The 24,723-nt window shown below is 38.7% G+C and overlaps 1 protein-coding gene across 20 annotated transcripts in view; it reads left to right on the top strand.

The window, feature by feature from the left end:
- The window catches only part of EML1 (echinoderm microtubule associated protein like 1), a 130,714-nt gene extending 114,851 nt beyond the window's left edge, over nt 1-15,863 (top strand). For all 20 annotated transcript variants that reach the window (XM_026848924.1, XM_026848932.1, XM_026848928.1 and 17 more), the window contains 9 exons: nt 103-228; nt 472-603; nt 5,372-5,439; nt 6,986-7,074; nt 7,578-7,675; nt 7,807-7,894; nt 8,080-8,175; nt 13,858-13,988; nt 14,298-15,863. In XM_026848924.1, the coding sequence (XP_026704725.1) occupies nt 103-228; nt 472-603; nt 5,372-5,439; nt 6,986-7,074; nt 7,578-7,675; nt 7,807-7,894; nt 8,080-8,175; nt 13,858-13,988; nt 14,298-14,423 (954 nt within the window). In that variant the 3' untranslated portion in view covers nt 14,424-15,863. The remainder of the gene's footprint in view (nt 1-102; nt 229-471; nt 604-5,371; nt 5,440-6,985; nt 7,075-7,577; nt 7,676-7,806; nt 7,895-8,079; nt 8,176-13,857; nt 13,989-14,297) is intronic.
- The last annotated feature ends 8,860 nt before the right edge of the window (nt 15,864-24,723 follow it).

Below are 24,723 nucleotides of genomic sequence, written 5' to 3'. Positions count from 1 at the left end.
ATATTAATCCATTTAATAAATGCATTTGCGAGGCCATATGTCTTTAAAAATAGCAACGCTTGACTAATTGTCTGACTATCTGTTTGTCTGTTATGACCACAGATTCCAGAGCAGTTTGGTCCAATAAGAACAGTAGCAGAGGGAAAAGGAGACGTTGTATTAATAGGAACCACTAGAAACTTTGTCCTACAGGGCACGCTATCAGGAGATTTTTTCCCAATTACCCAGGTAAGCTGTTGCCTTACAAGCACATTTCTAAGTGTGTAATAGCAGTAAAGGTATTGCGTAAAATTAAGTTTCATAATATGCATTACAGTACTTTTGGGAATAAATAACATTATAAATATGTATCTATCTGCACCAACGTATTTTTGTAATGCTTTAATATATAGTTTGGTCATTTTAATCCTGTTTAAAAATGTTTAGTTTTGATGGTACTTTCCTTATCAAGAAACGTTTTTGCTTGTGTAGGGTCACACTGATGAGCTTTGGGGACTTGCAGTCCATTCCTCTAAACCTCAGTTCTTCACTTGTGGGCATGACAAACACATTACCCTCTGGGATGCTACCACACATCGTCCTATCTGGAACAAGATTATAGAGGTATAAATTTATTAAACACAACTCACCTCCTCTTACAGGACTTCACAAGTAATTTGGGGTTTTCATAAGATTATTGATTAAGGTATTAACTTGAGGAAAAAAATGACAGTCATAAAATCTGTCTTTCTGAAAATGGATGTAAAACTCTTAAAAAAGAATTTTACATCCTAGGTGTTACGGTTCCATATGATGTATCATATAGAAGTGTACAGTGCTGTTCACATTTATATTTTTTTACTAGGAAGAGAACCACAAATATAAAGTTAGGAAATATTTAGCATATAGAAGTAGTTCTGATCAGATTACTACTATCCTGTGCATGATAGTTAGAATTACAAAGGAAAAGATTTTTTTTTTGGTGACATTTTTTGGACTTAATTTTTTTTATATATATAATTCATTAGTATTCTTACACATCCTGTTCACAAATAAACAACTGTAGTTTTTAGGTTTTCATGTCCTATCTCTGGTATGAAATTAGGTACTGAAGGAATACTTAGTGGGGCTCAGTTTTATACTCAGGCACTCAGGTTTGCATCTGCAGACTCTAATAGCTTTGTGCTAACGTGTGATCTTGATTACCAGGTGTCACTAGGAACTGATTTTTTAGGATACATTTTTTGTTATGTGATCACTTTCCTAAATATTTACCCATGAAGAGACATTTGTTTGTATCTCAGAGACAGTGGTGTTGCTCTATTTTAAGATGCCACTGTCACATTTTTTTCAGTCTTTCCTTCACATTTTTTTTCAACAGGTGTGAGAGTATGCTTTTTTGGAGATACATGTGCTGATCACAGTAAATGAGTTACTTCTCAGTCTTTCTTATCTACCCTCTGTATAGTGGAAAGGTTCAAAAATTGCTTCAGGAAAAAGGAAACAGTACCTGGCGTAGATATATAGATATAGATATAGATATACACACAATACACAGGTTTGCAGATCGAATTGTAGCCAGTAACTTATAGATGACCCTCATATTGCTGACAAAAGTGCTTTATGTGTGATGTAATAAATAATCCTTTATTCGTTTACATGAAGTTTTGAAAATATTAATTATACAACTTTTTTTCATAAAAAGATTGTTCATGAGTCAAGGCAGTCCAAAGCACAAATACAGGCTGGGCGATGAGTGGATTGAGAGCAGCTCTGAGGAGAAGGACTTGGGGGTATCAGTGGATGGAAAACTGACAGCCAGCAATGCACACTCACAGCCCGGAAAGCCAGCCATGTCCCGGGCTGCATCGAGAGCAGTGTGGCCAGCAGGTCGAGGGAGGTGATTCTCCCCCTCTACTCCCCTCTTGTGAGACCCCACCTGCAGTGCTGTGTCCAGCTCTGGGGTCCCCAACATAAGAAGGATGTGGACCTGCTCGAGCAGTTCCAGAGGAGGCCACAAAGATGATCAGGGGGCTGGAGCACCTCCTTAGGAGGACAGGCAAAAGGGTCTGGGGAGACCTTCTAGCAGCCTTCCAGTACTTAAAGGGGGGACTCTTTATCAGGGAGTGAAGTGATAGGATGAGCAGTAATGGTTTTAAACTGAAAGAGGGTAGATTTAGACTAGATATAAGGAAGAAATTCTTTACTGTGAGGGTGGTGAAACACTGGAACAGGTTGCCCAGAGAGGTGGTAGATGCCCCCTCCCTGGCAGTGTTCAAGGCCAGGTTGGACAGGGCTTTGATCAATCTGATCTAATGGAAGGTGTCCCTGCCCATGGCAGAGGGGTTGGAACTAGATGATCTTTAAGATCCCTTCCAACCCAAACATTCTATGATTTTTCAGGCCTACATAATGCCTTAAGTTAAAGCTAATATTGACAACACTTATTGAATACAATGCATCTGCAGTAAGTGTATGCAGTGGCATCAGGTTAAAGCAGTCTTGACAAAATGGTGTTTGCCAAACTGTCTCATAGTATCCCGCTCCACTTGTATGCACTTGTTAAATCATGCTTGCTTGGTGAATGTGGAAATTGGAATTTATTCTGTCTAAGCAAGGTTAGTTGTTCTAAGATCCATATTTTTGTTGACATGGGAAACTTCTAAATTAATTGGAGAGACCAAAACAGTCACTGCCCCAGAGATGGAAACACATTTTCACAGTTCAGTGCCTCTCAGCTATAGAGACAGATTGACCTGTAGTATAAGAACTTAAAAGAAAGGAAAATAAAAGTAGTTATTTTAATGTAAAAAAAATGGAAATCAGTAATACTAAGAGTTTGGCCTGAGAGGCAGGCAGTTAATTGCATTTTCCTACCTCTTGATCATTTTAGGGTTTAAGATATGTTAATATGAGTTGGATTTAAAAATAAGCTATCTTACCTTTAGTCTTTAGAAATAGTGTAGCTGGGCCTTAGGGGAATGGTCAAATCTTGAGACGCACCAAAATAATGTGCTTGAAAAATCTCTTGAACTGTTACCAAGATGCCAAATGCAAGATAAAATAAATACCAGCACACTTAGGCTATGAACTTCAGTGATAAAATGTATTTGTAAAAATCGGTGAGCCATTATAAACAGAATTTTTCAGGATCTGTCTTGGTATACTCTCTAAAAAAAGACAAACCAATGACTTTTTTTTGTTTTGAAATGCAGCAGTAGTAGTGTACTGTATTGTATGGTATGGAACATGAACACAATTGATTGCAGCAGTTCCTTCACATACAATTCAGAGTGTCTCAAACAATGACATGACCAGAAACTTCTACATAGACCTTTCTGGTCTTTATCGTAGTTTTTTTGTTTTGTTTTGGTTTGGTTTGGATTTTTTTTTTTTTGTGGAGACTTAATTTGATTATTTAGAAGTGGTGAATTATTTGTTTATTTAGAAAGTGGTTTTGCAGGGCTTATTTATAAATATCCTGAAGGGGAGAGTAAAATAATTGGTATCATTTTTTTATGCTTTCCTAACAAATTTCTTCTTTGTCGGAAAAAAATGATGATGTAATTCAGTTGCAGGTACTAACGTGATCCTTTACACTGCTCACTGTAAAGGTGTATGGTTTTGTATACTTGCATACACTTTCAAAAAAGCTGGAAGAATAGGAAATTAGTACTTCTGATATACTTCTCATTATGGGAGTGATACACTGAGGAGGGCGCATAGGCATGAAGAGATGTGCAAAATTTGGCACTTTGCTCTCTTGCATTTTAAAGAAGAGAGCATTTAGAAGTTTGGGTTGATAGCGAAACATCATTAGTGGAGATAAGTACAATATGGGAAACAACTCTATTAATCAGATAAGCTACTATCTCAGAATTATTATTACTTAAATAATAGCCAACTCAAAAAAGGACATCTTTTCCACTGTTTTATTCTTTGCATCCTCTGAAAACCAAAATGAGTTCAGCTGATTATGACTTAGCGTGAGCTTCAATTAATATTTATCTGTGGTTTTGCAAATATAAGACACTCTCTAAGAACCTGTTGTTATTGAAATGTTTAAGAAACTGCTTTATTTACCTTGGTTCTTTTGAAAAACGTTGATGGTAACAGCAGTAGGACTGTTAAATTAGACTAAGATTTTTTTTTTCCCCTCCAAGTACACACTGCTTCATTAAGACAAGATTTCTGTTACCAGTCTTGACAATAATCCTCTTATTAACCACTTGAAATGTCTGAGACTGTTTCATAAATCAGTGACTGATTATCTAGAGTAAATAAATCATTTCATGTTAACCTATTTTTGTCATGGAGATCTATGTAAAAGCTTTTTCATGTAGTTATGAGTACAAGTTACTGCTCAGATATTTACATCTGGTTTATTCAAGAGAATATTTTAGCCTTTACTTATGAAATTATACTTTAAAATATTAGGAAATTTTCCTTTCTGGACTACTGTAGTGGTTTAGAACATATGTATAGAAATCCTGGATTTCAACAATTCTCTGAAATTTCTTTAGAGTTAGTAATGTGTTTCAAATTAGTCACTTGTTTAAAATTAATGAGAATATCCCTTACATGTAGCCTCTAGGGCTGGTAATTACAGCTTTCTGAAAATGTGGACAGGTTTACTAAAATGCCTACAATGTGATACTATTTTAGAATATAGAAAATTAAGGACATAAGCATTTTTGTGAGATATGTTACTAAATTTTTTTGCTTACATTTTAAAATTATTTTTGGCAGGTATCAGAAAAAATAAGCTATTTATTTTGAGACTTTCTGCTATAACCTGAAGAGTTCTGGAGCTCATATATTATAACTGAACAAGTATTAGAAAGATAGTGCTTACCTTGGTTTTTAGGTACATGTTTAAATTGCAAGAAAACCAGTGCAATTCTACCTGACTCCATAGTAATATACTATATAAAATAAAATATTTAAAAATTGCATGTCAAAATAAGAACCCCTGTTCATGCCCTTAGTCTCCCACTAAGCTGCAACTGGCAAGTGCTGAAAAAGGCTTTGGTGTGCGTAGAAGTTAGGCTTTTCCCCTCTGTGCAGTGACATATACCTTTGTCGAATTATGTACTTGCTTGTTCTTTAGACAGTAGGTATACTGCAGCTTTGACACTTAATTCTTAGGTCAGCTCTAATTGAGTAAGTTATTTTTATGTCTTACATGTTTGTGATTTGTTGAGAAGCTGCCTTTGCCAATGTTACTGCTATTGAAATCACTTGCAAACTATCCCCCAGGTTAGAATTAAAAAAAAACCCCAATCAATCAAAAAACAAGAGAGACTTACTCTGTCCCTGAGGCAGATAACAGCTGTGTTTTTGTTATAACTTGGACTTGTAAAAAAGTGTGCTTCCTTCTGACACATTTTAGGATCCAGCACAGTCTTCAGGTTTTCATCCTTCGGCATCTGTTGTTGCAGTAGGGACACTAACCGGCAGGTAAGATGCGCAGAGCTACACCTTGGGCACCAACAAGCACTACGTGATTTTTCCAGCTCATGTCCAAATTCATATTCTTGTTTTGCCGATACATGCGTAACATATATTAATCTCCTATTGATTTCTATTGATTTTCAGAGTGAAATTTATTTGTATTGCCTTAGTGCCTAGAAACCCTAGTCTTGACCTGTGTTTGTGGAGCATTGCATGAATGCAGAAGGAAGAGGTGGTTTCTGCCCTGGGAGAGCAGCAATCTAAGATCAGTGGGAGGAGGTGGATTGGGACAGGACAGGAAGGCTACGTTAGCAGTGGGAGGTGCTGTCACCGTACCAGTGACCTAAATGTTAAATCTTTGTGTCCATTGTGGCAAAGGAGAGGCTAAAGAGGAGTTCTGAGTTAATGAGTTGACTTTGCAGATGTGTACAGAGGTCTCCTCTGAGGCCTGTAGGGCAACACAGAGGAAATCACACTGAAAAAAGTTGCTCATTGGAAAATTCAGCAAGTGATTTATTTTCTTTTAATACAGTGACAACCGGATTAACAAAAATTTGGCAAATGTTCCACTGTGCTAGACATAGTGTAAAAATGCATATTAAGAGACTTGTTATTGCCCTACACTCTGCAGGCAGAACAATACAGACAAAAATGAGTTGAAAGATAGTATCTCCATTCTATAGGGCAGACTGAGCCCTTGGTCACATAGTGGGTCAACAGCAAGGTTTAACCTTGGTTGTCTGTCATAGGAGGAAGGAGTGCCTTCACCATCCTCTCCTTTAATGTCACTTGAGGGCAGACTTTGCTGTTAGTATTGAAAACAGTTCCATTTAATGGAGAACATACAGGATGCTTGCAGGTTATGAGCCAAGATTATTTTGGATTGTGTATCAATCCTAAATAAAGGATTTACTTTAGTTACTAAATTTACTTTAGTTACTAAATAAAGTAAATCAAAAGGAGAAGCTTTGAGAGGAATCTTTCTTTTTGTCTTTAGTAATTTGATGCAAGTATTGAAATACAAATTTTATCTTTGTCCTTTCTATGTGTTTCCACACATTAAATATGGTTAATTAAAAGTAATAAATTAAATTTATTCCAAAAATTGGTAAATTAATTTTTTAAAAATTAATAATGCTAATCCTTTTATCAAAAGACAATAGTCCTGATTCTTGCTTGTGTTTTGCTTTGCTCTAGGATTTAATGTAGGCATCAGTTTAAACATCAGTGTAGCATAGAGAAGGGTCATTAAAGGAGAAGCATCATTATATATAATGCTTACTTTATTCTAATGTATGATACGTAGTAAAACAGACTAAAATCTGAAGACTGATATCAGGGTCAATGTGTGATTATTTTTATGGTTAAAAATAATGGGAAAGAAACTATCCTTGTGTTAAAGTAAAAATAAACCAAACTGAGTAGCAGTTGCTGTTTTTCTTTTCTTGGTGTAAAACTTATGCTATTTTGACAGAAGAAAATTGGTCAAGATTACAGTAGATTTAAGTTCCTTATGGAGAGATTTATTGGCCTCTTTCTGTATTTACAACAGGTGGTTTGTGTTTGACACAGAAACAAAAGACTTGGTCACTGTACACACAGATGGAAACGAACAGCTGTCTGTAATGCGTTACTCACCAGGTTTGAGAGCGTTGATTTACTAGTTTAAAAAGTGTTGAATTTTTTATTAAGTTTGGAGTTGGTTTGTTTTAAAATAAATCCTCACTTGCCATACTGAAATTGAAAATAAGTATGCCGTGAAACATTGGCAACACCGAATGGGTGGTGTCTTAAGTCCTAGTTTTCCTTTCCCTCTCTCCCTTTCCCACATGATCAATATGGTTTCACTGGGAATCAAAAAACCGAATATGACTTAATTGCACAGGTTGTTGCAATCAGGTTAGCCCTGAATGGACTGTGGCTGCATCCAGAAGTGTCATGTGGTTTTAAGGGTAGTATTTGCTACATAAACTTACTGTTTTGTAATCTTGAAATATGCAGATGAAAAATAGAGTTTTATTTTCTCATTTTTTGGTATTAAGACCTTTAAGAGCAGTTCCTCTTGTCTGTGACACACTAACTTTTCAAAATTAGCTGAAGTTCTTTCTTACAGGAATAATTACAGTTCACTTTTGTGTTTATAGATGGAAACTTCTTGGCAATAGGTTCCCATGACAACTGTATTTATATATATGGCGTAAGTGAAAATGGAAGAAAGTACACTAGAGTTGGCAAATGTTCCGTAAGTAACCTTTTTTTTTTTTCCTCATGGTTCAATATTAACAACTTAAGCATGTTTTGTAGCACAGTGTTAATACTGACACATTGAGAGATACTGTTAGTGCAGTTAATACAATATTTTTCTCTTTGTAGGGTCATTCCAGCTTCATTACTCATCTGGATTGGTCTGTTAATTCACAATATCTTGTGTCTAATTCAGGAGACTATGAAATCTTATACTGTGAGTAAGAATTATATTTAGTCATTTTGTGCAAAGTTCAGGCAGTCTAATACAGATTTAAAATTTAAATGAGACCGTAAAACTGCCAAGATAGACCATATGTTTTAATTCATCTGGTGCAATCAAAAATCTATACAATTTGAGAGTTAAAAATGTTATCATGTGTTTTTTTTCTTTCTTTTGAGGGATCCCCTCTGCTTGTAAACAAGTAGTGAGTGTTGAAACAACTAGGGATATAGAATGGGCCACTTACACCTGTACTTTAGGATTCCATGTTTTTGGTAAGTATTTTTCCTCTTACAAGTTCTTACCATTCTTGTTATTAACAAACACTTGGATTGCCAACTTTTTCTTATGAAACATGACTATTCATATTTCAGGGAAAAATACAGAACTTCTGTTATGCCATTTTTATTACAATCTGTCCTCATATTTCAATCCAGAAAGACTGATTTAATACTCTTGCTAGTTTCAAGTATAAATATTAAATTACTATATGAGTGAGAGACAAGGACAAAATCAATGCCCTTTCTGTCACACTAGAGCTGCTTCTCATAATTTTTAATTTAAAGTACCAGTTCTATGGAATTACTCTTTATTTAGGCAGCTACTGGGCCAAATCCCCTTACCAGAACCAGTTTCATTTGCACTAATTACTGTGCAAACACAAAATGGATGACATTCTCCATCATTAAGTTCTGATAATGTATTTTGATACAATAAAAGCAATTAAATTAGGTAAAAGGAATGCAAGAGGAAAGAAGAAAAATGTAACAAAATCAGGATGGTTTATTTCTGTGGGACTTCTCTTCTGCCAGTTTTGAAGGAGCTGCTTTCACCAGCGTACTCTGAAGCTTTGTATTTGTTCCACAGTGAATGCAGAACTAGACAGATCATACAAAAGCTGAGTACAAGAAGCTTCAAATTCTCGAGTCCTTAAGATAAAGTAGGAATCTGTGATAGAAGTTCTGAGAAGAGTCTGGTTTAGTATAAGCAGTCAGCAAGGAAGATTTTTCACCCATGTTTCAAGTACAACTGATGCAGTGATGTGTTTGAAGGCAGCCAGAAAGGACATGTTTTTAGAGACTAAAGGTGGGATGGCAGTAGTAATATGCTGGGAAGACACACTCAAATTTTGTGTAATTTAACTGACAAGCAGTGCTTGGGTATCATTAGAGCATGCAGATTTAGTAAAAGGAGAAAATCCTAGAAGACTGGATGCATGTTGACATAATATATTTCTCACATGAGGGATGAAGGCTCTTACAGAACAATTAACATTCCTGGGGTTTGAGTGAGTATACCCGAGACATGGTTACAGAGCTACAAAGTCTTGCATTTAGCATCACACGTTCAGATATTCTGAGATGATAAATACTTCGAGTATTCCTTACTTCATATTTGGATGCATGCAAAATATGGTGCTATTAGAGTATGGGGTGGGTTTTTGTGCATAGTCGTAGGAGAGGAGCATCACACCTGAGAGGGGTTTTTTCCCCCTTGCAACAGATGAGCTTTTGGAGCCGGATTGTTGAACAAAATGATCTACTGAGCCAATGAGGAACTTGTGAAAACTGCATATACAATTTCACACTTGCAATCCTCCATGCTGAACTGCTTTATTGTAAGCTAAAGCAACAACGATGATGAATAAATAAAAGTAGTTGCTAGTTTTAATACCTGTCACAATTATCATTTTAGTGATGCAATAGAGATTGTGAGGATATTCATCAAATGAATCGAATTTTAAAGTAAAAGGATATAACTTACCCAGAAGGGATATGTAATGCACAAGGAGAGAACATGGTGCCATAGAGACTGAGGAATCATAGCTATACAGTTAGGTTCAGACTGGGAAGTTACAAAGATAATGCATATTAATTACAGATGCAAAAAAGAATATTAATGGTGGCAGGGTTATACTGTTGCCCATCCTTCCAGAAGGATCAAATGAATGGAATATTTTAATAGGTAGCAGAATCAGTCAAATCACATGAATTACTAATGATGTGAGATTTTAACTATCCCAGTGTCTTGGAAAAGGAATTGCAGTAGAGTGGCTAACCAGCAAGTTCTTAAAATTTTTCTGATACAGGAGAAAGACAAGCACCTAAAGGGGAGTTTCCTCCAGATTTTATTCTAGGGTGTTGGAAAGAAGCTACTGAGAATGTGAATGCATCTTGTGTAGAAATGGTTGTGGAATTGGGGAGGTGTGATACTTAGCATAGGAAAGAAAATGAACAATGAAATGAAAATAATGCACTTCAGGGAAGCAAACTGGGAAAATCCAAAGCCCTATTAGGGAAGATCAGAAGTTGGAGAAAAGGCGAGATGTGGTATTCCTTAGATGGTATGAAGTGCACAAACTCTGTCAGCCCAGAGGAAAGATAGTGGCAGCAAGACACAAATTTGGTTAAACTGTTATTGACCTCTTCTACAAGGAAGAGGAATGCAGAAAGTAGCTGTTGGAGGACCAAGGAGACACATTAACAAAGCCTAAACATAAATGCATACTTGTGACAAGTACAGAAATAACAGAAGGGCCAATGACAATATTGGTCTGCTATGTGAAGAGGAGATGACACAGCTAAGGCTGAAGTGTTAAAAAAAAAAAAAAGATACTTTTTTTTTTTTCTTTCTTAATATGTGTTTATTATAAGACTTCCTACAGTCTGATGGCTAACCCAGTTAGTGCCAGTAATCAAATGATAAGACCTCTGCTTTCAGTAGGGAAAGCAGTTAGAAGTCAGATATTTTCAAAGTATCTGAGTGTGATGAACCTTGTTGTATCTGTTAAAACAACAGGTTAGCATAATCTTGAGACCATTAAGGACCTCACAGAGAACAAGCAAAGTAATGGAAAAATGGAGAAGAATAAATGCAGTATCTGTGGGATCATACATTTACTATCAGAGCCCATATAGAAAGGATAAAGTGCAGTTAGTGGCTAGAAATAATAAATTTAAGGAGCTCATAAATTATAAATTGGAAACCAGCCTGGTAATGTTGGAAGTCACTCTGCTATTTGGTACTTTGGGGCCTCAGAGCAGCCAGTATGAACAGTGTTGAAATGCTTGCCAGAATTGCCCCACTGGACACAGAAGTAGCAATCACATCATCAAGGACATGAGGGTTCTAGTGTATTGATTTTTCAGTAGCTACTGGCTGACTGAAACTAGGGATATTTTCTCACTCTAGTAGAACCAAAAAAAATCCCTTATAGTACACATAGCACTTGCAGATCAGCATAACCAGTGCAGGGGGGGAAGTGAACATTGATCTGTTGAACACCCGTCTTCAAACATGGGAACAGATTAGTCAGCCTAGAAATGTTTAGAGATGATCCAATGGAATCACTCAGCATGTAAAGAAGTGTGTTCAAGGGAGTATATTTTAGTGATACAAACGCATGTAAATGTGAAGGACTAAAGATTTTAAAACACTTACTGATCTATATGCTGTTGCAAGAGCCATGTTCTGCTGGGTACTCAACCAAAGCATCAGTCCATATCACATGCCCAGTTCTGGAAAAATTAGTATTTGAGTGGAAGGACGAGGACAGAAGAAATCTTACATGCTATGCAAAGCCTGACAACATTGCAAGCAAAACAAAGCTCAGACTGTTGGGTTCAAAACCGACTAGAAGACTGTACACTGCATATTATGTTTGCTTGAATATATTTATTAATATCATGGGTGATAAAACAGCATGTACAATTTGTAGGTGGCATGAAGCTGCAGGATTAGCATGTTGTCTTGAGAAATAGAAGAATGGTATGAAAAAAGGAGGCAATTCAACAGAGACAAATAGGAGGTTACACAGTCGAACAGCAGAACCCAGCTGTACAGATACAGAATGGAGGAGAGCAGGCAAGAGAGCAGATCTGCACAGAAGGATGAGATTATTCTTGCATACAAACTGAATGTGAGTCAACAGCACTTGCTGTTGTAGGAAAGGTAGATGCGTGAGTGGGATGTATAATGAAAATGATGCCATGCAAAATATGAAGTAATTGTCAGTTTATCAGTATCTGCTTCAGTTGCAGCTGGAATACCTACTTCTGGTTTTTGCACATTGGACCAACAGATAATGTGCTGACTAGCAAAAATAATTATCCATCTAAATATTGTTCTGGGAGAAGAGGTGCAATGAATGGATTTTAGACAAGAAGAGGAAAAAAAAAACATGGCATCAGTCTTTAAATGAGAAAAAGGAAATAGGCTCTTTCCATGTCTGCTGAAGATGGGAAGAAAAAAAAGACTAATTTTTCAGCAGAGGGGATTCAGTTTACATACTTGGAAAAACTGACAGTGAGGCACTGGATTAAGTTTTGGAAGAGCGCAAAGATCTTAAAGAAAAACCCCAATATGATCCTTTCCATATTTCAAAATGGCAATCTTGTTTCTTAAAACATTTCCTTTGGGGGTTATCTCCAGCTTGTCATAGTGACTTCTTGAGAAGACTGCCTCTTTTCAGCTAGCATTTAATGTTCATAGTCTCCTTTTTTTTTAAGCAGTTCTTTAGAACAGCTTTTCTGTATCTCTTCATTCTACATGTTCGTAATTCCACAAGTAGCAATCACCATATTTCTTATTTGCACCTTCCTTTTCTTTAAGATTCTTTTTTACTGTGCCTGATTTAGCAAAGATGTTTTTGGGGCAGTCCACAAATCTGTACTTTGTGTTTCATTTTATTTACAACAACTTGTAATTCCTTGTAAAGACAGGGAATCACTTCTTAATGCTTTTGAACTGCGGTGCAATGATATAAAGACTGCATGTGGGAAGAACTGCATGTGGATTGAAGGCCAGATATTTGCACAGTGCAGGGCAGATGCCCACTTTGGTGTTGCCAGTAGCCCAAAGAAGGGAAGTTGGAGTGTTCCTGCCCTGCCCACAGGCATAGGCACCCTTCCAGGAGAGGGAAGGGCAAGCAGTAACTGTCTCATCCTGACCTGTAATAACATAGGAGGAGCAATAACAAAGGAAGAGAATGCATTGAAGTGGTGGGACTTCAGGGGGACACTACAAAAGGTGTGTGACATAGGGACAGTTGTTGAAAATCATAACGCCAAGACAAGGTGTTTTTTTTGTCACATCATAATGGTAGAACACACACACTATGACTGATTATGTCAGTGGTCTCTGAAAGTTAGGTATCATTTATGTTAAGTAGGTATTAGATAAAATTTGAAAATTATGAAAACTGTAAAAATCCCACAGTACTGCATACCAAAAAAAAAAATCAGTAAGTGGTTGGATTTTATTGCTATTACAATTTATTACAGGCAAGTACTCAGAGGCTTTAAAGATGTGGTGCATAGATTTGGTCCTTGCATTGATGAGCCTACAGTTTAATTTTAGAACACCACTTTGTGCAAGAACAGCAAGGAGTACATGAGGAAGGAGGAGAATTACTTAATTTTTTAAATGCTTTTTATTTTACTTTATAGTAGGTTTAGTTTCTTGTCAAGGGGTCTATTACTTACCAAATAATATTTTAAACTATATATATCTTGTGTCATAGGTTTTCGAATTTAGTAATATGAAGAAAGTATGTTGAATTACACATAGGTAGTTTGTTAGATTACAGTAGTATGAAGAAAGTATGTTTGCTCTTACATAAGCAATAACAGTTATTTTTCTGTATAACCATATGACCATTCTTTTAGCCTCAGACACATGACTATAATTCATCAGAATTTTTTTTCAGAGTAGAAAGCACTTTGCTGACTAGAGGGAATAAAGTACTTGTTTATGTGCTTGATTTCCTATTAGAATCTGGTCTTTTGCTGGTACTGAAGTATGCATACTGACTCAGCTGCATTTATTTTTATAGTTTTTATCCTTTCTTTTTTTTTTTTTTTTTAATAAGTAAGCCTTTACTAATATTTTAACAAAAACTTCAGCTGTCACTTTTATTTCCATTATAGAAACCTTTAATTAGTCCCTCTGTGTTTCAGGTGTATGGCCTGAAGGTTCAGATGGAACAGACATCAATGCTGTCTGTCGATCACATGGGAGAAAACTGCTGTCAACAGGGGATGATTTTGGCAAAGTACATCTCTTCTCATATCCATGTTCACAATTTAGGGTAAGGTATTTCCAAAAAATTTACTCTCGTAACTTGCACAAATGCATTAAATGTAGTTTTCCTATGTACAAAACCAACCAACAAAAACAAAACAAAACAAATGAGAAAGGAAGAATGGGAATATGTACATGCCTAAGGGATTTACTTAAGGTTGATTAAGACTACAATTAAATTTAAAATTTAATTTGATTTTAAAATGCTTGAAGAGAGTTAATGTGATGCCTTGGTTTCATTGTATGAATGTTATGTTATGTTATAATGATATGTTTTTATGACAGTTTATATTCTCACTACTATGGTGTTTTCTAGGCTCCAAGCCATGTGTACGGTGGACATAGTAGTCATGTAACTAATGTAGATTTTCTCTGTGAAGACACCCATCTCATCTCCACAGGCGGAAAAGATACAAGTATTATGCAGTGGCGAGTCATTTAAAGGAAACATCAGTGTGAACATACACAGTTGAGTCGACCATGCACAGAATTTATGTATAAACTGTATATTTAAAACTTAACAGTATGTTTGCAGTTTAGCCTGGTCACTGTGATTTTTGTTTAAAAAATTCTTACAAACCTCAGGAAAATTAAGCCCTGTGCTGGTTACCTTACTCAGTCTAGTGATTTTTTTTTTTTTTAAATTGTGTCACACTTTAAGAATGATCGTTTTCTCTTCTGTTGTACAATATAAATGCAGTACAAGTTTAATAGAAGAAATGTGGCTTGACAGTTTGCAATACAGTGGTATCAGCGGAATGTGACTATCTTAGATGTTTTCTATAAACACTGCTACAATGGTCACAAAAATGCCTTTCAAAGACTGTATATATGTGCTTATTTGTTTCACTATCTACACTTCGTACTGTATATCTCCTTATTTAGAAAAATCTATGACAGTGTCAAGGTACTGAATTGTTTCTGATGGAGGATGATGAATTGATACAAAAAGTATAAACCAAGATGTAAGATGCAAAAATTAGTGTTCTAGACCTGAAAATGTGAATGCTGGTAAATTTGCATTCTCTTGGGAATAGCACATGTTGGGTATCACCCATGAGGAGTTGTGTTCCCTTTCAAGTGAATCAGCCCCCGTTTGACCTGAATATCTCAGCAGGGTTTACAGACGTCTATGTGGTTCAGGTATTCCATATGAGTTTAAATTAAAAATCTTTTTACTTATATATGAATAATTTCTTTTTGAAAACAAAACAAAAACGCTTGGCCACATCCCCATTATTGGTTGATATATTTAACTAATATGTATATTAATCAGCATGATGCTATATTGTACATGTATAAGATTTTAGCAGTTCATAACAAATGGTAAGGCAATCTAGCTTTACTTTTTTATGCTTATGGATATTGTATATTTGTATTTTAAGACCAAGTAGACCAAGTCTAAAGATATCTTTTTAAGTGTACCATAAACCTGCAGAGGGTGAAGGAAGTCTTGGAAGCCTACATGACATATTAATGTGTAACTTCTGGCCCCTGTGTTTTGTGCATGGATGGATATTTATAGTATGAAATAAGATTGTGTTTTGCAATGAAGTAATAGTGGAGGTGGTATAAAATGGTTAAGAAGGCCTTATCAATGTTGATTGTGACACAGATTGAAATGTATTGTTTACTTTGAGGAATGTATCTGAAGAATTTTAAAAGAGAGGAGTTCTAAACAGACTCGAAAAAGGTAATATTAAAATTTTGCTTGTAATGGACAGTAAACACTAATTCTCTGAGCTCTAAAGCACTGGTTGTTTAGAGTGATTCAAATGAAATGGAATCAATAAATTTTGAAACTTTTTTATTACATCTCCAACCTCCTACACTGAAAGTGCAGGACACCAATAAACATGTATTAAAGTGAATTCTCAATCCATTTTTTCTGTCGAGTAAAATGTCTTTGTTTCAACGTGAAATAGAAGAGATGGACTTTTTACTTAGTGACACACATTTGTGATTCTCAATTAGAGCTGCATTTAAAAATATTTAGGAATAAAATCTAGATTTGGGGATATATAATCTCATGTATGAGCATGACCCTGGGAATGTGATCCCTAATGCACACCTAGAGAGTGAAACTCCAGCCTCACTGCAGGGAAGAAGGACACGCTGAATGCTTTCACCTGCAGCCTCCCTTGGTTGTGCCTCCTGGTGTACATCACTTACTTCTGAGCACTCAGCTAGTGGAGGAATGTCATTCCACTGCACACGTTTATGATGGCAAGAGCTCCTGACACTTTCCCTGTGTGAGGAACTTGTCCTCAGGCAAGACTTTTGAAGGCCAGGGTTTCAGGGTTGCTTTAACCTGATGTTATCTAGCACTGTCACTGAAGGAAGAGGTCTTGCCCCAGCTAATGAATCCAGGTTAAAATCAATTCAGAGGGGAAAAAAAAAAAAAAAAAAAAAAAAAAAAAAAAAACTGCTACAAAACAGAAAGCCCTTTTCCTCAGTTTCCTCATCTGATTTAGCTGAGTAGCTGTACGAGGGCTTGTACTGAGCTTGTACAGAATGAGGAGCAATGTGGAGAAGAATCTAAATGGACAGAGGAGCACTGGAACAATTTCCTTTGATGGTCTTGTCAATCTCCCTCCCTCTAAGCATGTGAAACTAAGGCATAATATCCTTACTCTTTCTAGGGTTAATCCAATTCTAAGAGGTCATAATATGCAAGTGACAGGTTTTCATCTTGTCTGGACCTTCTGGTTTTTTGTTTTTTTTTTTTACTTTTGCAGATAGGGTGCTTTCAGGTTTTCTGTTTTCAGAATTGTAGATCGATCATTTATCATTACTTGCCACAAAACAGGAGCTGAAAATTGGGTTGGCTCGTTCCTTTTTCATCCTTATCCTACAGTGCTACTCCTCGGATGAAATAATGTATTTGTGATCCCTTTCTTCATTTTAAACTGTTATCCTTTACAAGAAATAGATGAGGAATCCTCCAAGTTCATCCCTAGGGTTACTGATCAAAGGGGATTTTCAACAATCCCATCCCATCTGTGTCTCTGTTGCTCCTTTGTTTCTAACTTTTACTGTTAAATGAGTCTTTGTTCCTCTATGAAAACCTGACAAATGTGTTAGCTGAATTGGTGAATCGTGGGTAATGTCTTGAGCCAAGTATCAGTTTGATGACTGTTAAAGCAATTCTTCTTTCTTCATCCAGGAAATTCTACACAATTTTGCCATTGTTATATATAATCTTCAGCTCTCCCTACTTGTGCCCTTGGTTCTTGCATTTATTTGTTTTCTCAGGAGTCACCTCTTTCTTGCTTTAAAAGAAAAAAAAAAAAAAAAGAACTGTCCCGAAAAGAAGTCCACAATGTTATTCCTAAACTTGGTGTATTTCATTCTCTCAGCAGCACCTGATTTCTTTACTGGATACTCTGTCTGCAGCAATTGTCTTCCTGCCTGTCCATGTAGCATAAGGCTGGTTCTCCAGTCCATGGCTGGAGATACAGCTGGGCTTGGGCTTCTGCTTCTTCTCCTTCCCTCCCCTGGTCTTGGCTGCAGCAGTTGTAGCATTGCTCAAATAAGAGATTAATCTCTTTGTTTCTCTTGGGTACTTGTGTTGTCTAGCAAGCATTCACCTACTCCCTTTCAGCTTTCTTTGGTTTCAATGCTGGTTTCTTGTTTTTCTTCCCTTCATTTCTAGCATTACTTTTCTGTGATTTCAGCTTCCAGAACTGCATCCATCTTAGCCCTTACTGGCACATGTGGCTGCCCTTAACTGCTTACAAAACCAGTGGCCCTGACTACCTCTCTCATTGTTTTGGGGCCAAGTTCCTGTTTTCTTATTGTATTTGTATCCACACTACTTCTTTGACTTGCACTTATCAAGTGGCTGCATGTGTTTTTAGACCCTTCCTCCCTGCCCTCCCACCTTCCTGTTACGAGTGTACTGAGGTGATCAACACTGTCTCGTTGTTTCACAATTGTCCTCCATTTGTCTGTGGACAGCCCTGTAATGTATATCACATACTTAGATTTTAAAATATTTTAACGGTAGTTTGTTTTTTTTTTTTTCTATGTTGTATGTCATTTAGCACTATAACAGTACAAAATGATGAGCATGTATATTCAGGTAATACTTCTGTGTCAGGATATTCAAAGTGATTAGCTACTGAAGGTGATAATATCTATTCTGTAAGTCTTAAATTGTTCAGCAAACAATACATATGCTTTCAAAAGACTTCTTCCCCTCTCTTCTATATGCTTATGGAACAAACAGAGACTCAATCATTTGGTTTCTAGGATCATCACCCATTTTCAAGTAGAGGCTTTTCATAATTTTGTTTACCTCTCTTGCCTGTTTCAATATATTTATTTTACTCCTGAAGGACACAGACATTTGTATTATATCAAAACTACCGCCTTTTTCAACTTAATTCAATATGTACTGAATTACTACCTGAAAGATGATTATTACATAGATACTTTTGGTAGTGCTTAGTTTTGACAGGTTGTTGAAACATGACAGGTATTAACAATTTCTAACAGATGAGCTTTAATACAGTCTCTGTATTAAAAAAATAAAGTAAAAAAGCCCTGGTAAGAGTAAATAGCTTTTCAGTACTAGGGAATTAAAAAACACCATTTCAAAGGATTAAAAATATTCTCTCATGAAGCAAATCAATGTTGTTGAAATGGATTTTTTAGTATTCTACTTAATACAAGGTTAATTAATACAAGGTCATATTTCCTATGTGAAATGTTTGGATGAAATTTATTCTTCACAAGAATTAATATTAGAGGATATTGCTTCCCTTCAAAATTATTCATGTGACAAGAGCTTGCAAGGGCAAACAGACCCTTTTTTGCAAGGTTTGGTATTTTTCATTTCTTCAGGTTCTGCTCAGAGAAGCAGGCAGTCGTCTTCTTCTTGTGTTCCATCCCTGGAACTAGGGCTGTTGACAGATCACTCGACTGCATCCTCAAAAATCCTGCATATGGCAGGGAAAATGTCACTTTAATTACTAGTGAAAAGAACAGACTTATGAAAAGCCTAAACAGAAATCTTTTTCTTCCATTGCTGGCCGGGATTCATAGCCATGCTGGAGCTGTCCGATCAGTGCCATGCCGCTCTGGCCACGGCAGGCTGCCTTTCAGGAGAGATGCCCCAATCCTGAGCATCTCCTAGCCTGAAAGATGGGACTCCTGAGGGGAAGGACAGAATCACACCCTGATCCGTCTGCTCCTGGACAGAGGCTGCCTGCTGCCAGCTGAGTGAGTACGTTAGCGGTTCACGCTCTTGCTGGGAGAGATTTATGTTTCTCCTTAGTCATGCGGTTCTGCAGCAATTTCATTTTTCTTAAGGGAACAACTTTTCCCCCAAAATTCATTATTTAATTGTAGAAAACTAAGTGGTAATTTACATGGAGGTACTTCAGCCAAAGCTGCCATCTAGCACTGTTTGGTAGACCTTAATTGTGTCCATGGTGATACTGATGGGCACATCCGTGAAAGCCACTTGGGGGATGTCTGTCAATCACAACATTTCACAGCGTTATGGGTTCCTCTTGGTCTTATGCCAAATGTGGAAGTGTAAGAAGGTGCCTCCTTCCAACAGCTGCTATGCTGTTAGTGTCGCCAGGCTCTGTAATACTTCTTTGGACCCTGAATTTTGTCTGTGTTGTGATGAAACCTTGAGATCCTGGACTCTGTTAAAAGTGGTTCCTCTCCACCAGCTCCGCAGTCCCAACTTAGCACAGGTTTGTTTTTACCACCTTTTGGCTGTCTACAAACCACATTAAATTAATTTAGGCATTTCCATTTATTTGTAGTGGACCTATCTGTACCTTAAAGGCTGTCTCTTCAGGTTTAGTCTGAGGTGCTGAGGTTATAACCATGAGAATGACAACCTGTTTTCTGGGTGTCTGTGCAAGTGAACAGATTTTTATCAGGAGCTTCTAAGAGATGAATATTTAAAAAAAACGACCCATGGAATTACCTAGAATAAACATGTAGCCAGAGTGAGGCAAATGCAGCTGTTCTGTGTATTCTGGCTACCAGCGCTGAGCTACGTTTGCTCCAGATTCCAGGTTGTAGACTAAAGAAATCTCCTTCAGGCTGTTCAGTCATTATGGTTAGAAAGCAAAAATTAAAAAGGCTGTATGAGTTCTGCAGCTCTGTTAGATTATTTTAATTTGTCGTTGCCTTGCATTGCCCTAGCACCACAGAGACATGCCGGAGAGGGAACTGTCTGCTTGAGGCAGACGGAAGAGAACGCCCCTACAAAATCAATTGCCTTGGCTGTTCATTCTGGATTCTGTTTCTCATTAAGATAAATGTCAACGTTTTAGGGCTCCTTCCTTCCTGCCCAGCTTCTTTTCAGCATCTTTCATTGACATCATAATTCCACATTTATGACACCAGTGTATAACCACAGGGGAGGTTATTACACCAGAGGTTCAAGTATTTTGGCCTCCTTACAGCACCTAAAAAGAGCAGAAACTGAGCTCTGAGAGCCTCTGTCTACAGCTTGAACAGTTGGAGAGCAAGCTGACAGGAGTCTCAGTTTAAGTGAAAAGCCCTCTGGCATTTCCCGTATGCACAGCTCCTGTTCAGCAGAAAATCTGGCCACACACAGTTTCGCAGCCTGGAGAGTCGCAACTATCTCTGACTTCACAAGCACAGCGTTGCCTCTGTGCTGAGATCTTTTGGGCTAGTTTTGGGTGAGAACACCGCTGCTTTTGTTACCCAGCTGTGACAAGTCTGGCCTCTTTCTAAAAAGTTCAAGCCCAAACAATCTTGACCTTGCAAGAGCAGGATGAGAGGGATTTTAATAATGATAAACAAAATTATGTGTCTCCTCGCCTGGCTCAGTACAGCCTTCTCTGCAAGAGACTGCAAAGATACAGATTGTCCTCCAAGGGCACTACGTTATGGCCTGATGGGGAATATGCTGTATCAAAACACAAGCTTTGGCAATGCTTGGATGGGGCTAAACCACAAACTGAGACAGTATTTCTTCCAAGTAACCAAAGTTATTTGCTAAAAGGAAAACTGGAATAGTCAGGTGTATTTATATTTCCCATTCCTGCCCTTCTGCCCTCACCCTAGCATGAAAACATGTCTCTGGGGATGCTGCTGGCAAGACTGGACCACTGTTACCTCTGAGTACCACAGAAGGGTGCGTGGTCTTTGGAAACACCCCAACTGGTTTGGCTTTTGCACACTGGGCAGCTACACACTTGTAGTTTACTGGTTAACCTTAAGTTATGTGTAAAAGTTGGTAAGGAAAAATCACTGATGGCACTGAACAGGTAAGAAGACCACATGTCCGCAGGGCCTGCCTGCAAAGCAGAGCTCCTCCCAGCTGCCTGGAAACCCTAGGGATTGTAAACCCAGCTCTCCCCAGGTGTCAACAGGAAAACATCAAGGTGCCAGTGGGCACTCCCTTTCTGAAAGTACTGGCCTGAGGCCTATCCCCCACTGCCATCCTGAGGATGCAATTGGACCCTTCATTTCCTTGGCTCCCATCTTCACTTGAAGTATAATAAAACACAGAACTTAAGTATATCAACAGTGTATTTTTTCCCTACTTATTCTCTGCTTTGTCCTATGTCACTCCCTCTTGTCTTTTTTCCCCTTCTTTTTTCCCCTTTTCATCTAACTTCATTTTCTCTTCTTTTCTTGTTAAAAAAATCGCAAACCTCTATTTCCCTCATTTTCCTCTAGTCTCCATTCTCTTATTTCTTTTAGCTCCTGCCAGAGTCTTCTGCCTCTTGATTTTTTTTTTCCAGCCTCTTCTTTCCTTCTCAGCCCAAGACTGAATGAAGTGTTGCTAAAGAAATCCAGTTTTTTTGGGGACTCATGGGTTGCAGCCCTGCTGCAGCTTCTTTCTCTCAGTCTCCCTGCAGCATGGACCACACTGGCTGCCCATGCCCTCCGTCACCACCCGTGCCTCATCAGGGCTGCCGTAACAAATCAGAGGTGGAACCTGGGCCTTTGACAAATGGTGCTGAAAATCGCAGGGAAGGTTTAAGTGGCCAAGCACACAGGCACGGAGATAGGAGAAAATATAACATCCAGGACTGAACCCCTCTGAGCTTTGGGAATCTTTGAATCTCACTTTGCACCAGAATTTGGCAATCATGTTCTCTCTGCCCCAGCAAGGTGTCTGTGAAATTGTACAACTGAAACCCAACTTGAGCTTTAGCAAAGTTATGAGTCATACTGCCATCTGAGGAAGTTTTTTAGAAATGAATGTGTATGTGTCTTACTGGACATAGTATAATAAATTGGTATAATGAATTCCTCTCCAGGGTGATTTTCACAAGGCTAAATCCTCCGTGCTTATGAAAAGCCTTCCAAAAAAAAAAAAAAAAAAGCATGTAAAACAAGCCATTGTGAAAATTTGTTTTCCGTGAAAAGAGCTATGTATTTTCATGGGCAAGCCCACAGGAAAGCCCGAGAATTTCAAGAGAAATCTCTGAGCCTGACAAATTCAGTGGGAAAAAAACACTATGAGACTTGCTGCACTGGCATGTAGCTCTGGACATGGCATTGACTCACTGAGAAAAACAACTGGGTGACCTTCAGCTCCTGATATTCTTTGCCTATTTGATTTGTGCTTGTTATAAACAGTTTAAGGAAATTACATTAAAAAAAAAATCAGATTATTGGTGAACTCACATATGGATTTGCTCTTTTAATCATGTTTTAAGTTCTAGTACAATTACCATGAAACTTTCTAGTTTAATAAGCATCCTCCTTGCCTTGTGCTGTCTCCCATATGTTGCATGTGCTGGTTAGTGACCCACACTCTAAAGAATTAGTCAGATGATAGTAATAAGAAAATAGGTTTTATTTTTGCTCATATTTCTTCGTAAGCTGGCTACCTTCAGCAACCCCATCACAAATTATGTGGATGAGTTTCTCCAAGCCACTGTCACTCAGATGTGACTGCATATCAGATCTATGATCTGCCACAGTTGTTTCTTTATACAACAACATATATTGTGCCTTCTAGGAAATTTGGGGTAATTGTTTATAAGAAAGGACTTTGGTTTAAAACAAATTAAGAGGCCCCTTACTAATAGGGAGAGCTTCTTTAGGAGAGACCTCCTCTCCCTGAGTTGAGCTTAGATTAATTGGTGGGGTGACTTGGGAAGAGGTTGGCACAGACCTGCTGTGGGACAGGGAAGGCAGGAGCTGGGCTCTGTGCTAATGAGGCACAGAAGGGGTGGGCATTCCCTCCCCCTGGCCCTTCAGTAACTCAGTCTCTAGTTATTTTTTTAACATCTTTATCATCATTGAAAACAGCAATTGCCAGATACCCATTAGCTACCAAGAAACAAGCATGGCCTTGAATAAAATGCATACACATTGTCACTACCACAGGTTTTGTTGCTGTCATTTTATTGTTGTTACTGTTGTAGTCTATTTTTATTTGGTATGGAGCTGCAGTAGGCATCAGCAAGGCTTGACAAGCCAATGGTGAAATAGGTCTCTAGGGCATCAAATCTATGGGCTTGATTTTTGCAACATTTATTCTAGTGGCATAGGCTACTATTACGGTAAAAATAAGTGTTGTATTGGCTTGAATATATGAAAACCCTTAACTTTTCAGAGAAACAAAAATTAAAATATGAAGTATTTATATTAAAAACGTCCCCCACTGCTTTGCTCCGTACCCCCTGCACAGGCTGTGCCATGCCGGGTCGTGTTCCCCGAGAGCTCACACAGGTCTCCGACTGTACGCGCTGCCCCCGCGGCCCACCGTCCCCCAGCCACGCTGCCTGCACCCTCCTAAAACTGCCTCTGCGCACAGCGAGAGGGGCTGCAGCTTCCCTGCCCTTCACGGCGCGTGCGGCTGGAGGTGGGTGTCAGCGACCGGTGTTAATCGGACGCGGACACCGGGAGGGAGGAGGCCAGAAACCATTTCTGTTCCAGACACAATGGGCACACTCATGCCAGCTGCCTGGAAACCCACTGGTTGTTGGGGGGGCTTTTTGTGTCCAAATTGGATGGTGCAGAACCGAGAGAGATCTGTGGGAGATGGACCCACAGACTGTCAGTTTGAAGAGCCGTCACTCTTGAGAAGTGCCCATCAAGTTATGGTGACCTGCCACAGACCTGAGAAACAACTGCAGTATTGGTCTCATATGATGGTAGATCCTTGAGGATACCCACCCACCCCACTTTCAGTACCATCTTTTTCTAGTGGGTGGTGCACGGGAAGGGGCAGAGCGGCGTGGAGAGGAGCCGGGGGGAAGCCCCAGGCTCTGGACCTGCAGAGAAGCTGTTCCCACCGGTGGAGACCGGCACCGAGCGGCTGGGGCTGCACGAGAGGCCGGGCAGGAGGTGACCGGGAGGAGAAGAGCCAGGGCCGGGGCCGGGGAACCAGCTGGAGGGGGGCTGTGCCACGGCTGCGGATCTCTGCAGAGCGCTCTGGGGGTGCTGTACGCCCGCGGTAAAAATCGGTGCTTTTGTGGATGGCAGCACGGGCAGAAATTGTGTTTCCAGTTGCTGTTGCGGGGAGGGCGCGTTTTCCGCGCCTTCACCCTTCCCGCCTGCCCCGGGCGAGTTCTCCTGCGAGCTCCCACCCTGCTGCCACCGCGTCCGCCCTCCGCACCCACCTTAGAGATAAGCCATCAAACACAACAGATGGCAGTGGAGTTTCCCCTTGCCCCCTCCCGCTCAGTCAGTAGCCCAGTTGGTAGAGCTTTTTTCCGTGAAGAAGGAAAGCTGACTGGCTCATAAGCACATCTTCCGGCCCCGAGGAGCCACCATGGGGC

Source organism: Athene cunicularia (assembly GCF_003259725.1).
Source record: "Athene cunicularia isolate RWA chromosome 5 unlocalized genomic scaffold, athCun1 chr5_part1, whole genome shotgun sequence".
Classification (NCBI taxonomy): Eukaryota; Metazoa; Chordata; class Aves; order Strigiformes; family Strigidae; genus Athene; species Athene cunicularia.
Note: the sequence above shows the minus strand (reverse complement) of the source record. Positions and strands in the feature narration are given on the sequence as shown.